General features: G+C 40.5%; 1 protein-coding gene across 1 annotated transcript; it reads left to right on the top strand.

Moving 5' to 3' along the window:
* Nucleotides 1-10,487: 10,487 nt before the first annotated feature.
* On the top strand, nucleotides 10,488-11,507 carry npbwr2b (neuropeptides B/W receptor 2b). Its single transcript, XM_030056137.1, has one exon. The coding sequence runs from the start codon at nucleotides 10,488-10,490 to the stop codon at nucleotides 11,505-11,507; it is 1,020 nt and encodes a 339-aa protein (XP_029911997.1).
* The last annotated feature ends 6,351 nt before the right edge of the window (nucleotides 11,508-17,858 follow it).

Consider the following 17,858-nt stretch of genomic DNA (forward strand, 5'->3'; position numbering starts at 1 on the left):
GCACACCAATGAATCTCCTCCTTTTAGGGTTTTCATGTTTTTATTTTCTAGTGTTCAATTGTAGTTTGTACCAAACTTCTTATCTCTATCTGGTGCTTTCTCTTGTTTTGGTTTGAATTGGTGTTGAATATAACATTCTGTAAATACTGAATTAGTTGTTCTGTTCAGGTAACAACTCTTATGTTGTATCATTTTTTTTTATTATTATTATTATTTTTATTTTTTTTGACATGTATCATGTGTTCCATGTTTTCTATATCTATGTATCTATCGATTGATAGATAGATATAGATATATATTAAGATATATAATCTATTTATAATCTATCTATCTATCTATCTATCTATCTATATATATATATATATATATATAAATAAATAAAGAAATATATGTTCTGAAAAATTGGTTTGTTTTCATTTTTCATTTTGCAGTCACTGATTTTTTTTTTTTTTCGTACATCCCACTCCTGCACTGACCGTGTTTGTGAGAAATCAGTCTGTGAAAGAACATCTCATATAACTTGTAACAGCTACTTCTCTTATCAGTAGACTCATTTGGTCATATTCTATTTTTGTGTAATACAATTTATCTTAAAAGCTATTCAGTGTTAGAAAGTATGACGTTGAAACAAAGTTGGCATCTAAACGTTTATTGAGTTTGCAAAATCAACTCTTAATTCAATATTAATTCACTGTTGTGCCTTCAACACCAGTTCACTCATGAAAAAAGGGAGAATAGGAGAAGGCTACAGCGTGTCAACATTTCATGTAAAAAAGGTTCATACCATGACAAAAGAAGGTGCTCATTGGACTTACGGGGAAAATATTTCCATGAGAACGTACAGATAATCCAAGGCAACTCTTCTTGTGCATAAAAAGCCTTTAATCAAAGTGGCTTACATGATTAAAAAGCTCCAACATGTTTCGGCCAGAGCATGGCCTTCATCAGGGAGAGTTACACAGGTGTCCATCATCACATGTTAAATAGGCAGTGTCTCTAGTTCACTCATGTTGAGACGTGAGACATTGAAACATCACAATATCAACGTTGATTCGCTTTGCAAAATCAACACTTAATTCAATTTTAATTCACTGCTGTGCCTTCAACACTAGTTCACTCATGTTGAAACGTGAGACATTGAAACAACATCACAATATCAACGTTGATTCGCTTTGCAAAATCTACACCAAATTCAACACTGATTCACCCATGAGTTATGATGCTGATTCAGTGTTGAATAAATGTTAAAATGCCAGCTGGGTATATATGTACTATATACAACCAGTGGTCACTTTATCAGCTCCACCTGTACAATCTCTAATCCAGTCCAGTCCATCTGTTGTGCCATAAAGTTTCCTTTCCTGCTGCCTTTAATGCTCAGCTTGTCTTGTTGTCACAGTAATAGAGGTGTTCATTCACTTCTGTGTTTGGCATTGAGCTCATAGTTAGTGCTGCTGTTGGACTGGACTGCATTTTACTGACAGCTGTTTCCACTATTCTGTCCCCCCCCATATTATATACATAGGGAGGACAAAAAATTGGAAACACCTCTCAGTATAATGCAGTCCAGTAGCAGACCTCTGCAAACTACAACCTCAGTAATAAACACAGAATTAAAGTGACACATTCTGCACAATGTCAACACAAACTGAACATTATAAACTTTGTTAAAAAGAAAAAAATTGGCAGAGCTGCTCACCTGACCTGCATTAGACTGGACAGGTGGAGCTGATAAAGTGACACTGAGTGTGTGTGTATAGTATATCTTTTTTACTGTATTGGTTTTTCCATTTCCATTCGTATGAAGCACTTTGTAGGAGTGTGTTTCAAGAAATGTTATATGAATAAAGCTTTACTTACTTACTATTCCAGGATTCTATCTAATAGAGTATGTGGCTTTTTATAGTTGGATGCATTCATACTTTGTGGCCAGGATGTATCTCAAGAGTCCAGGTGGTTTGAGAAATTGGATTTAAACGCAGTCCCAGGGCTTCTTGAGTGAACTGGGTGCATTTTTAATACACGGTGTATTGTTGCTTTTCGTTTTTATATATCAGCTGAGCCTTCTGCTGAATGTAAAAGCATCCTAGCAGCAGCATCGGGTCAAAGATGTATTGTGAGGAGCCACGGAGGCTGAGAGAGATGCGAGCTCGGAGGAAGATTGCCGAGCGGAGAGCAGAGGTGAAAGGAGACGTGAAAGTCGCACACGCGAGGCTGAGACGACACATCAAAGTGTGGGTGGCATTTTCCTCCCATCGCGCACGCTGAAGAGAGGAAAATGAGAGGGTTCAGGGAGCAGGGGATGATTATGGGTGAGATATTCATGTCGCCAGGCTGCTCCTTCCATGCATCCTGGGATCCTTTGTTGATTTCTGCCGGTTTAATCCACTTTGGCTGTGAGGGGAGAGCGAGATTACACCGAGGAGAAAGGTTAAAGGAGGATTTATCAGCCTTGAGCCCAACTGAGAGGCTCCATCTCAAAATGAATATCCTCATCTCGATAGAATATAGGCAAACACAATATAGACCGTCCTATACTGCATAATAACTGATCATAACATAGAGTCAAGTAAATATACTGATCAACAACTTAATCAACCCCTGCATATGATTTATGGTCAATTTCTGTTAAGAAGGAATAAATGTGACTTTACTGTATTTCTCCTTAAAGTTAAGATCTGATTATTAGTGTGGAAATGAAAGACGCTGAAGACACTGACCTTGAAAAAAAGCGTCATGTGGTTTTTGTTTTCAAATGTCCATGAAATATTGAAATATCTATGTATATTTCCAGATACATAGATAGTCAGGTAGATGAAATGTGAGTAAATGAAATAGATAAATGTGCGGCAATGGTGGGAGAAAATCTCAGAAAGAGATCTCTCTTCAAACAAAAGGGAGAAAAAAATGAAAGTAGACCTTGAAAAAAAGCGTCATGTGGTTTTTGTTTTCAAATGTCCATGAAATATCTATGTATATTTCCAGATACATAGATAGTCAGGTAGATGAAATGTGAGTAAATGAAATAGATAAATGTGCGGCAATGGTGCACTGTAAGACTCTGATGTAAATTTACAGTGAAATCTGAACAGTATATTACTGTATTACTGTTATACAGTATCATACTGTATACTGCAATGCAATCTGGGAGAAAAAAAATATGATTACAGCAAATTACAGCATTTTAAGAGAATGTCATTTTTTACAAGATTATACTGTAAACAGCTGAGCATCATGGGAAGGTGAAACGTAGGGGAATTAGAATTTGAAAATCAACCGACATAGCAAGACCGTTTTACTATCTGGTGAAAGTTGTTTTTTGCAGCTTGCATTTTATTTTTGCTGATTTCAACTTTGGTGCAAGTCTGCCAGCCAGTCTCTGTCACCACAAAGGCACAGACACAGGACAACTTTCTCAGCCTTTTGTCACGGATGTCCGGAGCTGCCTGACGTCCTCCACGGAGTAAGTTAACATTAATTCACCATTTTTTTTTCTGATTTAGGAAGAGGATTTGAGGATTTCTCCAGTTGAATTTTCTGCCTTTTAGAACAGTGTTAGAACAAAGCAAAGTTTCGTTTTTGCAAGCTAGCTAAAATTAGAACATGTCAGCATGTCCAGCCTATAGTGCTTTCTGTGCCTGTTTCCACATGGATAAATAGAGCCGCAAAAAGTTTCGTATTTGCAAAGTTATAGTTAGCTAAAATTAGCGAGTCTCAGTATTGTGTATTGCTTTACATTAACACTAACTGTTGCTTTTGCTGGTAGATATTTTAACTTCTAATTTAGAAAGGCAGTACAAATCCAACAAATGATGACGTAAAGGCCGTTCTCTCCAGCACTGACTGTAGTGTGACTGTTTCAAACATCCTTCAGGTCCTAATGGCACACTTCAAGGAGCTGTTGGATGCCCTCATCATCCAAACTGATGTAAGATTATCTTTGTTTCAGTGTCTGTTTTAACAATATTATAGTTAGACATTTTATTTTTTCTTTACGTAAGTTCTTTTCCATTATTCTAAAATTCCAGTCCATTCATTGTCAGTCAACATTCAAGGTCTAATGATTCATTTCGTTTTTTGTTTTGTTTTGTTTTGTTTTGTTTTTATTAAGGTGTCTGCCACACCAGCTATTGTGCAGTTGACTGTCACACTGCCTGACACACCACGCTTGATTGTGGCTGGTAAGTACAGTATCTGATTTTGAATGTGAATAAAATATTGATAGCTATGCTCATAGTAGCTGAATCTGTTTGTTAAGTAAGGTTACGCATGTACGTTTTACATGATGCCCTCTTACTAGCCTCTTACCTCTTAAGTAATTGTGCTCTATACAACAAACAAACTTAGCCAATGCCAACTGAATATTTCAGTGCATTTGTCATTAAGGCCAGTTTTATAATAAATTTGGCTGGAAATCAATCTAATTTCTAATATCTCACAAAGCAAAAAAAAAAACAAAAAAACACACAAACCAACTGTTATACTGACCTATCTTATAGTACAACTATTGTATTGTCCTGGTCAAACATGTTCTTTTTTTATATTGTCAAACTCAAATTTTAAGTAACTGACTTACCATACTTCATACATCATACATCATCATACAAAAATAATCAGAAGAGATTGATTCCATTATTTTTGTGATTTCTGTTCACTGTTTCTAACTTGTAACCTTTTTCTTAGGTCCAATGACGCAGTCAAACCAGCGTTGGATGTTGAGTATAGAAAAAGTGGTGCTATGTGAAGGAACGTCCTTTGTGCTTGGGCTTGCTGTAGTCTTCTCCTCCTACTACAACTTCAACCTACACTATCAACATGATGCAGCGTGCACGCTGGAATTCATTCAGAGGTAGCTTCTTTTTCACATACACTCTACCACAGAGCTTGACCTGATTGACTTTTCTTCACACAACACCATTGTCCAGTAACCTGTTGTGATAGCCAATGGTGTCTCTGACACAAGAACAGCAACTACAAACATAACTACTGCCTCTATTAATATTGTTATCGCTGATACTCCTTTTTAACACAGTTCAACATTCTGCATTACCACTTGTACTGAACATGCTCTTATCTGACATGTCACATTCGTAGACCTATATCACTAGAAAGAAAAATATTTTTGTCTTTCTCTATTGTTTTTCAGAAGCTGCATTGACATCAATCCTGAGAGGGGCACAAAAGCAAGCCATGAGACGGTACAAAGCAAGAAAAGCAGCAAGATGGTCCAAAGAAGCCATCATCAGTGAATCCGCATGTCAGCACACTAATCAAGAAGATCAGTGACTTCAAGTGGGACTTTGTCTGATCTTGCACGCGCACACATACACACACGACCCCCTATCTCACCCATCCACTCATTTTAACACTGCATTCACTTACTGACTCACTGAGTGAGTGAGTAATGTTTAGAAAAATTGTTGCATAATTGTTTACTGTTCACTTCCCTATGCTACACTTATGCAAACTATGCTCCTGCTGTTCTGCAGCAGGTTTGTTAATTGTTAACCTTTTGAAAGAACAATACAAAGAAAGGAGAATAGACAGGAAGTTAAGGTTTATTCAGGTCTAGTTTTACTTGTGTTGCACTGTTTTTATTTTAATAAATATTTGAAAAAGAACTGCATAATGAATATTGTTCTGCTGTCATTTATTTATTATCATTATTATTATTATTGTTGTTATTATTATTAGTAGTAGTAGTAGTAGTAATATTACAGTAACATTCTGTAATTACATACTGTAGATTCAAATACTGTAAAAGTAATACAGTAATACAGTAATTTACTGAAAAAATGTTGTAAATGTACAGCAATGAACTGTAGATTTATTTCCAGTAATATACTGTAATTCTAAAATACAGTAAAGATGCTGTAAAAATACAGTAGTTTGCTGGCGAAGCTGCTGCCAGTAAATTACTGTAAATATACAGTGAAAAGTTTTACAGTGTGGGAGAAAATCTCAGAAAGAGATCTCTCTTCAAACAAAAGGGAGAAAAAAATGAAAGTAGAGCTACCTGGATACCTTATCTCCACACACACACACACACACACACACACACACACACACACACACACACACACACATCGCACTGGTGGATGCTTTTATTTGTGAAAATAAGACATAAAAATGCATGAAATGGCTCCTTGAAAGTGACTTCTTTTACAGTATGAATTGCTTCGGACTCAAGCTCCTAGTCGAGGTCAAATGCCGCAGTATCGTCTATTTTAAGACATTCACAGACAAAAGGCGATAAGACGGAGACAGGAGGAACATGACGGAGAACATTCAGACGAGAAACGTGACAAAAGAAAAGGCAGAACGGAGGAGATGACATTTTAGCTTTAAGTGAAGTGAAACATCGACGCCGCACGCCGTCATTCTCAGGCTGTCAGCCGGTGTGACGGGAAATGAAAGGAGACGAAAACAACTGTTGGGAAACCTGAGCAAGGAAAAAAAACGACATAGAAGACACGGTGAAGTTGGTAGGAGGCGTACAGTTTCACCGAGGATCCGTGACAGATGGTCCGTTGTTGGAAACTTGAAGGAGAAACCAGCTGGGCGGCTCTGATCCTCCTTCACTCCACAGAAGTCGGGATCCCTGGGAGCTCCATCTTGTGGGAGACAATTTCTTCCATCCATCACCTGTCAGCGCTCTGGCAGAAAATCATTAAAACAAGTTGATCTGCATTGAGAAAAAAAAAAAAAAGTGAGCATGTCTCAACCTCGGGCAGAGTGGAGGATTTTTTTTTTTTTTTTTTTTTTACTCAGCCTGTTTCAAGAAAAATAAGACTTCAGCCGTCATCAGCAGCTTACATTATTGCAGAGATCAATATTGTTGCAGTGCTGTGAAGAAAGACCGATGTTGTTATGAGGCCTCGTGAGAAACACAGCCGGCAGCTTGTTTTCACGTCTCCTTTGTCCAAACTGCGGGCCTCGTGCATCCAGACCTTCACCGGGCGGCCGGAGCTTTGGGAAGTGAGAACATCTGCACGGCTTCGTCATCATTCATTGGTCAAAGCGAGATTGACCCCCTCTGGAAAAAAAAAAGCCACCAGGATATTCACTGGGCTTTGAAGCCAATTGGACATCGTGGCCAAACCCGTATAATTACAACTTCCAGGTCCGTCATGTAATACACTGGGTCCAAAAAAACTATTTCCCATACCCTTACATTGTGAAAGAGACATCCGTAAATTTGCAGCTAATTTTTTTTTAGGTACATCAACTTTCCATTACGAACACTTGAATGGCCCTTATTTAAATCCTCGCGTCTTAAAAGTTGTAATCTCCACTAAAAGCTGAACCCAGGGTTATTTTTCCAGGCATAATGAGCGTGTATCACAGCCTGACCTTCCTGCTCGGTGTGTGTGTGGCTGTAATACATCCACGGGCTGTAATCACGGATGTACAGGCTGTAATTCATCAACTTTACCGTCTTAGAGGTCATCCACGGGCTGTTCGCTGTAAAGCCTGTATGGTGGATGCTTTAATGCGTCTGTTCCCAAACAACCGGCTGTCGGCTGGCAGCACGACTGGATTGAACAAAGTGACGTTATTGCCTCTAACATTATTAAGTCACCGGGAAAAGGCCTCATGTTTGTCCACAGGCCCGACACACGTTTTAGTGCCCGATATGAGCGGCTGGGAGGCGGGGCTAAAGGAAAGTGCGCTCCCTCCACAGGCCCGTGGATGCAGAGGATAAGAAGACTTTTACACCTGGAAGTCAAACTTTTTTGGCCTCCTGCATCACTGAGAAACGCTCATAGGAATGAACAGAAGACATAAGAAGCTTTATTGTCATTTTGCTACTGAGGACAGCATACAGTTAAATTGAGTTGGTGCATCCCTGAGAAAAGTTAAAAGTAAGAAAATATATAGCAATTTAAAGAAATAAAAATATGTACATTATATAATAAATAAAACAAGATCAAATAAAGTAGATCAGTTATTGCGGTCCTTGTTGCACTATTGAACAGCCTCCAACGCTGCATCCACTTCTCTTCTTAGAGCTGTTTACAACCAGGAAGACGCTGTAGTTAATAATTTATCCAGGTCAATTTTTTTTTCAGCGAATCTCTTAGTCACTAGTATTGTGTTCATTTGAAACAGGCATTTTGGGTTGGGCTTGTTTGCTGTTTATTGTACAAACGGATCCCCAGCAGTCGCTACCCTATTCCTCCTGGGGTTCACATATAAAACAGAGCAAAACCACATAACCGACATTCATATGATCAAACATCATCCTGCCTCTCCCACCCCTGAATCCCGAACCCTCCCCACACGAATTACCCTCAAGATTTCATCTCATAAATTAATAAATAAAGTACAGTTACACCACAAAACCGATGCAGTTCGCCTGCAGAGATCACACACTCCACTGGTGTACACACAGTGTAGATTATCCTTTTGAAAATAAAACACTTGTTTGGTAGAGAGAGCAGGAGAAACTAGTCAGCTGGTCGACCTGTGGGGCTTCACCTTTTACTTTAAGACGCACCTTTTACTTTTTATCTGTTTGTGTGAAATGATGAGATGACAAATGTTGCCTCTGTGTTAATAATAGTCTGCTGCGGTTTCGTTTTTGTTAATGCAAATAAAAAGAGCTGATATCCGGAAAACTCAGGTGCAGAGAGTCTGCTCCAAATGAATGAATGAATGAATGAATGAATGAATGAATCTGCCAGGTGAGCTCTAACTGACAAGTGAGATGCAGGAGGGGATGGCAACAGCAAAGAGACAAAAAGGGAGAAAAAAACACAGACGATGTAGCGGATGACCAGTTTGACTTTGAACACTATTCTGGCCCACTGGACCTGAACACAGCACGGGCTGCAGAAACCCGGGGTGACGTCAGGCGGAGGCGCTCTGGTCCTGGCCGCGTGTGTGTGTGTGTGTGTGTGTGTGTGTGTGTGTGTGTGTGTGTGTGTGTGAGAGAGAGAGAGAGTCAGAGAGAGAGGGAGGGTGAGAGAGAGAGGGAAAGCGCGAGCAGAAACAGAGAGGGAGTCAGACGGAGGCACAAGCGGAGAGGAGCGGGTCTCCTGTTCACGGTAAGACCTGAGAACAACATCATGTTACTGCCGGGGGGACGATAAGATGATAAACTCACTTTACCCACTTTTTAATTTGTGGAAAAAAAAAAAAAAAAAAAAATCTTTATCACCTTTTCAGGCTGGCATACATTTTAATTCGCATCATACAAAACAGTAAGTAGTAAAGTAGATATAACATATGGAGTTGCTTAAGAGAAAAAGGCACTACTGTTACTTCACTTTACATTAAAAATAATAAAGTAAATATCCAGAGATTTTTTTTATGCTATATGAGCATCAGTGTCGGGGGTGCATCCCTTACCCACCTTTTTACGCATCACTGGTTAATAAAATATACACCTTTATTTGGGGGGAAAAACGCGAGTTAACATGCCTCTGCGATAATAATCAGTATTATACGGCTTAATCGCCTTCTTTTACTGCATGATAAGTTGTGAATGTTGTGTTTCCATGATAATATCTTTCCAAAAGAGACTAAACATACATTGTAATTGTTAGTGACTGGATACAGATCTGTACTAACTTTCTTTTATTTGGACTGAGATTTGACATGTTGGATCAGTTTGCTGCTTGTGCTGTTTGATCCGGAGCAGCCGTGTCGGGTTTTCTAACGTGTTAGAAAACCCTGATCCTGATCTGCTCTGAAACGCACTCGCTCTGAACCTGGAACATTTCTCATTCGTGCATGGCAACTAATTGATGTTCCCGTCTCTCTGTTGTCCATAGACGTGGTGATGTGCAATCCGTGCGTAAAAACCTGGCACCGTCTCCAGTGCGCACGGGAAGGACGGGAAGGGCACACGAATACCTGAAAAGCTGAAATGACCATCTGCTTCCTTAGATGGTCAACTCAAACCTGAAGAAAAAAAAAACAGTGATTTCTCCAAGTTTCGGAGAAATCACAGAAGAGGAGAGGAGGCGACACTCTGGTTCAGGACAAATTCAGCATCGGCAGGAAGGATGGCTCTTTTCCCACTGCGTCGTTCTTCATAAGGAGCGACTTGAAGGAGTGAGCCAGAGTGGAAATGACTGGAGGAGAGAGAGAGCGATGTGCCTAATGTTTTATTTTGAAATACCCAAAAGGGAAATTCTGCACTGAACAAGCATAAGTGTTGTTGTTCATGAATATGTGCAACTCTCTCCAGCTTTTAGAAACCAGAATATCTGTAAACCGGGACCTGCCTGAACTTTTTCACACCAAGGAACCCATATCAGATCCATGTTAGACAGATTTACCCATTTAATGACATCACATGATTCTCTAGGGGGAAATCCCCCAAATACATGATGGTCAATAGGATTTGATGTAAGTTATGAGAATGAGGTTCTGTTAAAGGAGATGTTGATGTAGATGTTTTCTGTGTTCTTATGATCACTGGCTGGTTGTGATCGTTTAATTTGCCTCTACATTACAACCCCCTCTGTCTTTAAAATATGGAGAATGTGTCCATCCCCGCCGGTGCACCGCCGGTGTGCAACGACTCTGTAGACTTCTACTCCCTCACTTCCGGGAACCGGACGGAGCTGAACTGCACTCCTCCCCCTGAGTTTTACTTTTACGCGGACCTCTATGTCGTTTTGCCGGTCATCTACTCAGTCATCTGCGCCGTGGGGCTGACGGGAAACACGGCCGTCATCTACGTCATCCTCAAAGCGCCCAAGATGAAAACAGTCACCAACATGTTCATCTTGAACTTGGCCATAGCGGACGATTTGTTCACCTTGGTCTTGCCGATCAACATAGCTGAACATCTGCTGCACTACTGGCCGTTCGGCGAGGTTTTGTGCAAAATCATCCTCAGCATAGACCACTACAACATCTTTTCCAGCATCTATTTCCTCACAGTTATGAGCGTCGACCGGTACTTGGTGGTCTTGGCGACGGTGCGTTCCAAACGCATGCCCTACCGCACCTACCGAGCTGCCAAAATCGTCTCCTTGTGCGTCTGGGTCCTGGTGATCCTCATCGTGATGCCTTTCACCGTTTTCGCCGGCGTCTACATCAGCCCGGACGACACCGAGAGGAAGAGCTGCGTGCTCAGCTTCCCCAGCCCAGAGAGCCTGTGGTTCAAAGCGAGCCGGATCTACACGCTCTTCCTGGGCTTCGCCATCCCGGTCTCCACCATCTGCATCCTGTACACCATGATGCTGTACAAGCTGAGGAACATGCGGCTCAACAGCAACGCCAAGGCGCTGGACAAGGCCAAGAAGAAGGTCACCATCATGGTGTTCATCGTCCTGGCCGTCTGCCTGTTCTGCTGGACGCCCTTCCACCTCAGCACCATCGTGGCTCTGACCACGGACCTGAGGACCACGCCGCTGCTCATCGGGATCTCCTACTTCATCACGAGCCTGAGCTACGCCAACTCCTGCCTCAACCCGTTCCTCTACGCCTTCCTGGATGACAGCTTCAGGAAAGCCTTCAAGAAGATGCTGGAATGTAGACCGGCCTGAATGTTTGACAACAGGCACGTGCTAAAAACCTGTCGCCAAGGCCTGTAGAGACTGACTCATCAAAGACACACGGTGAAAGGCAAGATGGGAGGCTCCTGACAGTGTCGTAGATCGGGACTGAAACTTTGGCCTCAAATTAGAACTTTTTAGAGCTATGTGATACAGATCTGGTTGTTGTTTTGTGTGTGTTAAAGCTGCACCAGACAACTCGGCATGTCGGCGGCTACAGACGGCAGCAGGAATCAAGCAAACTTTAAAAAAAAAAAATCATGTGATGTACTCTAAACATTTTTGTATTTTGTTGCTTTTGTCAAAGGACACACAAGTGACGAGAGGCAAAAGATTTGTCGGTGGATGGTGTGCACGCTTGCTCTTGAAGGCTTAATACAAGGGTTTCATTGTGAGGGAACAGACATGGAAAGTATTGTCTGCAGCAGGGATGAGAATTGGCAGATGCGATTAAATTATAATGGTTAACATACTGAGCTAGAGGAATAAAAACAGTTGGTCTTAATTGTCAGCAAAATTGCCCATCACCATTGCCTCTGACGACTGGCCCTGCATCACAGCCATAGACAAGGAATGAAAACACATGAAAACAGATGCAAGATTAGACTGCAGCTGCAATCTCACATCTGTTTCATAAACTTTGGGAAATATCCAGTAGGAGCCGGCAGTGGTTTGCCCCAGACGATCCTGACCTTCACCGGACTTCGTTTTTTTTTTTCCTGACGAGGATTTCTGGAGGGAATGTCGGCTGCATGGAGACCCTGCAGTTTAATGCAGCGCCTGTCACTGACTTGCATGTTGTCAATCAAACTGAACAGCATCAGCAGTTTTGGAAGGTCAATGACTGCATGTAACAGCGGTAAAATAAACTGATTACAAAATGCTAACTGCAAACCATTACACCTACTGAGAGAGAGAGAGAGAGACATATAACCGAAAAAAAAAAAAAAATCTGTGAGAGTAATGGATGACAGCTTGTTGGCTCACTCAGGAACACGCCTGAGGGGAGAAATTTTATGAAAATCATGAACACAAATATTGTACATGTTTTGATTCGAAATGATGGTTAAAGGTGTTTCATTTTCTTCAGTCAGTGTAATCCAAAATAAGTGAAAATAATGACTTATTATTCAAAGCTTGTGTGATGTAATGGATTACAGCTCTAATCAGGTAATCAGCATTAGATCACATTTGAGGAGTTTCATTCCAAAATGCCATATTCACCACCTGAAACGTGAAAATAGCTTCTCTTACACAATGAGTGGCAGCACAGAATCCAAGCAAATGATGCTGATTTCTGAAAGAGTCACTTAATTTGAATGTTTAGTTGACAATATATATAATTTCAATATCGCATTTTGGAATTGGACCTCTTCATGTGGAAAGAACCTTCCCAACCCTGGGAATGAAAAAAGCACTATAGGCCTAATCAAAGACAGGCATGGGACAGGAGGGCTATGTATGTAATGTACTCTGTGTTTCTCTTCACAAGTCTTTTATTTTTTAACTGTGAGCTTTTGTCGCCCCCTGTTGTCGACAGGGTGGCATTACGGGAGAATGCAGCCAGAGCCACTGACAGAGAGCATCAGCAGGAATTACAGTTATGAACACAAATCATGTATTTTGCAGCTCTGTTTGTGGTGCACAGCCGTATATATGTATATATATATATCTCTGAATAGCATTTTTTGTGACTGACTTTGCAGCCTCTGTAGAGAAGAGGGCTCATTATCACATCGTGCATTCATTTGGGGTCAGAGATAACGGTTTTCTCCACATTGGGGTTTGGTTCGGTTCCTCTACAGCCACCATTACGGCTTGTCCTTTGCCTAAAACTGAAAGCAGAGCTGTAAATGTGCGGCGATGCCTCCGCAGAATCACCATGGTGCGATGCCCAGTGTTCAGATAACAGCCACTGTGCTCAGGTTCAGGCTGTGGAGACAAGACGGCCTCAGCTGATGACCGTAACAGCCCACTTTCCTCACTATCTGCTGTGGTAGAGTCACATAAAACCATTCATGCACAGTTATCATGAATCCTCACCACATTAGTAGGGGTGGGACAATATCCCAAGATACAATTTAACACACGATATGGATTTCATGATTCAATACACCCATGGTAAAATGTAATAACAATAATAATAACCAAAAAAGTTCATGACAAGTTCACGCCAACATAATGATGATACTGACTCGCTAGACTGTAGACATTTTAAAAATGCTGGCATTGTAAAGTGCAAATAATAGGATTTTGCTGCGGACGTTGTGATGGGTCGGCTGTAGTAGAATAAAAAAGTAGAATAACAGTAGAATAAAATGTAGCTGAGACTTCAATTCATCTTTCTGCTCCACATTGAATTTCAATGTGTCCCATCCCTGCAAATTTTTTTTTTTTTTTTTCTTGAATGTTTCACAATTGGCAGTATAGCCTAAATCAAACCATCTGGTAACTATAAAAGTCCTTGTAGCTGATTATAGCTGAAAGGTGTGCAAAAACCTAACTTCTACATTGAATTCTTCTTGAAAATGAAGCCAAACTGCAGCCGTAGTTTAATAAACATGCAGTAAAACCTGTCACTTACTGCAGCTGCAACTCTAATCTGCTATAACCCATTTAAAAGTCCTTCCTTGCATATTGATCTCATTCATTTTGAATCACAGTTCCTTATTGAGTACTGTAAAGTATCTGCAGATACTTGTATAGTGCCTTCAAAATTATATTTTACATTTCTTGCAATTTCAAAAACTTAACAAAAATGAGTATTTAGAACAATTTCTCTTTCTTTAAAGTGTGAAAAATAATGATTAAGAGGAAATAAAGTCTCACAGGAAGTTAACAAAACCCAAACTGATGTCTTCAAACTGCTTCCCTAGTCTGCCTAGCAAGCAAAAAACAAAGTAACACAAAAAAAAATTAGTTTTAAAAGTACTCATTTTACAATAACGTGAAGAGAAAATTAAGTGCATCTTAACATTGTAGTGAATCATGAATCAGTGAATGTCTTGGTTTGTAGCTTGACAAATGACTAAAGCAATTCACTCATTATCGAAATTATAAATCGATTAATTTTCTGTCATTAAAATCATTGATCGTTGGCAGCAGAGGCTCCGTAAGGCTGCGGTGAAAAAGCAGAGCCTGCCTCCATCTGTGTGACTCTGACTGCAACCGGAAGCTGCTGGTGTGTTTTCATGTAAATACTTTGTTGAGTCTTTGCTTCAGTCATGAACTGTACAGAGGAATGTAGAGTCTTATCGATGTATAGCAAAATATTCCTAGTAATAAATGAGGTTCTGTCATTTAAGAGAGAGATATATGCTGTATAAAGTTAAATTTTTTAGGTTTGAGCAGCTCGGTCACTGCACTGGAGCTGCTCAGGACTCTTTGTTTTTGTTTTTTCAGTGTGTAATTAAAAAAAAAAACTAATCTCCAAAAAGTCATCTGTTGAGGAATGGAAACGGGTGGTTGATTATGCCATTGGCAAACATGTATTTTTGATATTTTGGAATCAGAATCACATTATTTATTCGGCAAATAAAGTAAATGTGCAGGATTTTGTTCTGGTGGCATTAATGCAGAAGCGTCCAGGTGTTGCGGTGAATGTTTTTTACAAGGAAAAACGGTTGTTAAAGTGGAGCAAAGGGGCAGTCAGTCTCATCTGTGGTTTGGCTCAGCGTCGGGGCCGTCACAGATCTTCTTTGCACGGGAGTCGGCGTCAGCTATCAGCCGGAGAGCAGCAGGACGGATTAGCGGGTCGGGGAGATCGTCTCGTCGCCAAAAGGTCAAAGATTCAATCTCTGTCTGTAAAACGCCCTCGAGCACCCACTTAACTCCCGCCTGCCCGCCTGTGCTGCACTGGGTCCGAGTTGGCCCAGAGTTGAGTTCATGATAATCAAATTCCACCAAAATGTAAAATGCAAAACTTTTCAAATAAAGTAGGGAAGAATCTGCTCTCTCTTTGATAATTTTTCATGCAGGTTTAATTTCTACTGACTGTGGCAATAAAACATCAAAGGAAAAGGATGTTGAAAGAGTAACACTGAATCAGGAAAACTTCCTGGAAAACCTGTGCTAGACTGCCCTCTACAGGCAGGTTGCTCCTCCGGCCACGCCCAGCCAGTGATGTCACAGCAGGTATTTTACAGCAGGTGTCTATGGCAAAGTATCTGCTGCTATGTCACTGATGAGCAGGAGAAAGGTTTTTTGCTTGAGATTGTTTTGTTTTTTTTTTTTTTTTTTTAATCTTTGAAGCTAGGTTTGCTATTTTTCACCTCAAGCCATGCTGAAATGTTGATTTATAATCATGTAAGCCATTTCTACAGCCTCAACACGAGCTTTACTGAGGGGAAAGTAACTTTTCTGCTGCATCTTCTTGCTCTTCACAACATCATCCAAAACAATCCAACAGAGCTCTTATTTATCGGGAAACTCGGGACAGTCATGTATAGCATATAGTTTAGTTTTTATATCTACTTAGAAAAAATTTAGGACTATACTCGCATCGCTCAGCTTCTCTCTGGCATTGTTAGCCAATCATGAGTCACTCTAATCTGCGCAGGCTCTTCTCCTCCAATCACAGTCTGCCTCGTTTTCCCACGGCCCCATTCATGATTCTCTTTCTATTTGTCTTTTTAGGGCCTTTCCGTCCGGCAGCATCAGAGAAAACCAATCAGCTCGCCTGCCTCCCTGCTCACGTCTCTGGGATCCAATCAGAATCTCTGCCTCCCACCCACCTAATCGCCTCCTAATCGGCACGTGTTTCTACATGTAATTCATTCATGTCTGTGCCGTCTGTCACATCTGACTCATCGCTCGCCCCTCCACCCCTCCACCACCACCAAAGTAAAGGCACCAAAGGGAAGGATATGAGCCATTGTCAAGGGATCATCATCATCATCATCATCATCATTTTCATACTGAGCTACATCCGGGACTACTTTTTATAATGACCGCACTACACCCCAAACATATGTAACCTTCTGCAGAGCAGCACAGAGCGCGGGTCAGTCAGCTGTAGTTAGTGTTACAAATCAGTTTTCCAGTGGATAATTTCAAGACATATTTGACTGTGTCGTGAGTAAGACGAGTATCTCAAATCCACATGATCCACCGTGTAAATAAGACAGCTTTGGATTTGCTGTGAGGTTTATTTTTTTCATTTTGACAAAGCCGGGCTAACGACTCCCATAGTCTTCAAGTCTTTACGCTGAGCTAATAGGCAATGCCACCTCAGTTTGGGTAAGTTTTTGAAAAGGGGATTTTGCCCCAAAATGTTGGAATATTCCTTTAAATGCAATGGCAGTGTCAGTTTTATTTCTCTAGCACATTTTATTACATGTAAGAGCTCAATGCGCTTTACACTGAAGGACAAAACATAAAAATACAGGCATTAACATAAGTAAATAATAACATAACATAACATAGTATAAGGATATAAACATGAGTAAAATGCAGAAACTGAATCACAGTGGGCACATGGTCACATAACACACACACACACACACACATTATTCTAGTGGTTGCCATGGAATGTATAACACACCATTACTGATGATTATGGCCTGGCAGGATGGCAGCTGTTTGAATAGACTGTAACTGAGTGGTAATGCATTCAGTTCAATATGTTTTTGTGGGACACGTCAAAGCCAGAGCTGTAAATGGCACTAATATCATGTAACACAACAGTTAATGGACACGTCACCATCCTGAGTGCCTTCCAGGGCCATTAATACACACATTTTAAATATCACTGACAGCACCGCAGTTTCACTTCAATGTTACATTCTTGCGAAAACACTCAAGGTAATGGAGTGCATAAAGTGCGTGGAGGAAGGAGGAAAACAGAGAGGCACATATTATATATTATATATACACACAAGCTTCACCGAGGGGGAAGTCACTGTTCTGTTGCAGCTGTTCACAACATAGTCCAACAGAGCTCTTGTTTATAGGGAAACTCGGGACAGTCGTGTATAGCATGCATATGAGTCAATATCAATATAGGGTACCATTTGGTGTCCCAGGCAGAAATCACTCACTTTTCATGAAAAATTAGCAAAATAACAAAACTCTGATGGTTTATTATAAATGGCCAAACATTTAAACACACATTGGTACAGAGATACATCTTTAAAAGGGTGTTTTTCATATTTAAAAAAATTTTCTATGATTAGATGCATGTGATTTTGCCATGTCCCAAACTCCTCTCTACTAACTTCACTGAGTGAAATAAGTAGATAAATGATATACAATGTACAAACCTTTTACATGCTCTTGTTGCTCTCATCAAGTACTTGAATAAAATGAGTCAATTGGATCATTTATGGTCTAATGTAATAATAA

This window comes from Myripristis murdjan, chromosome 7 (genome assembly GCF_902150065.1).
Source record: "Myripristis murdjan chromosome 7, fMyrMur1.1, whole genome shotgun sequence".
In the NCBI taxonomy this organism is placed as follows: Eukaryota; Metazoa; Chordata; class Actinopteri; order Holocentriformes; family Holocentridae; genus Myripristis; species Myripristis murdjan.

Excerpts from the sequence above, each read along its gene's own strand:
- npbwr2b (XM_030056137.1), top strand. The coding sequence starts at position 10,488 with ATGGAGAATGTGTCCATCCCCGCCGGTGCACCGCCGGTGTGCAACGAC.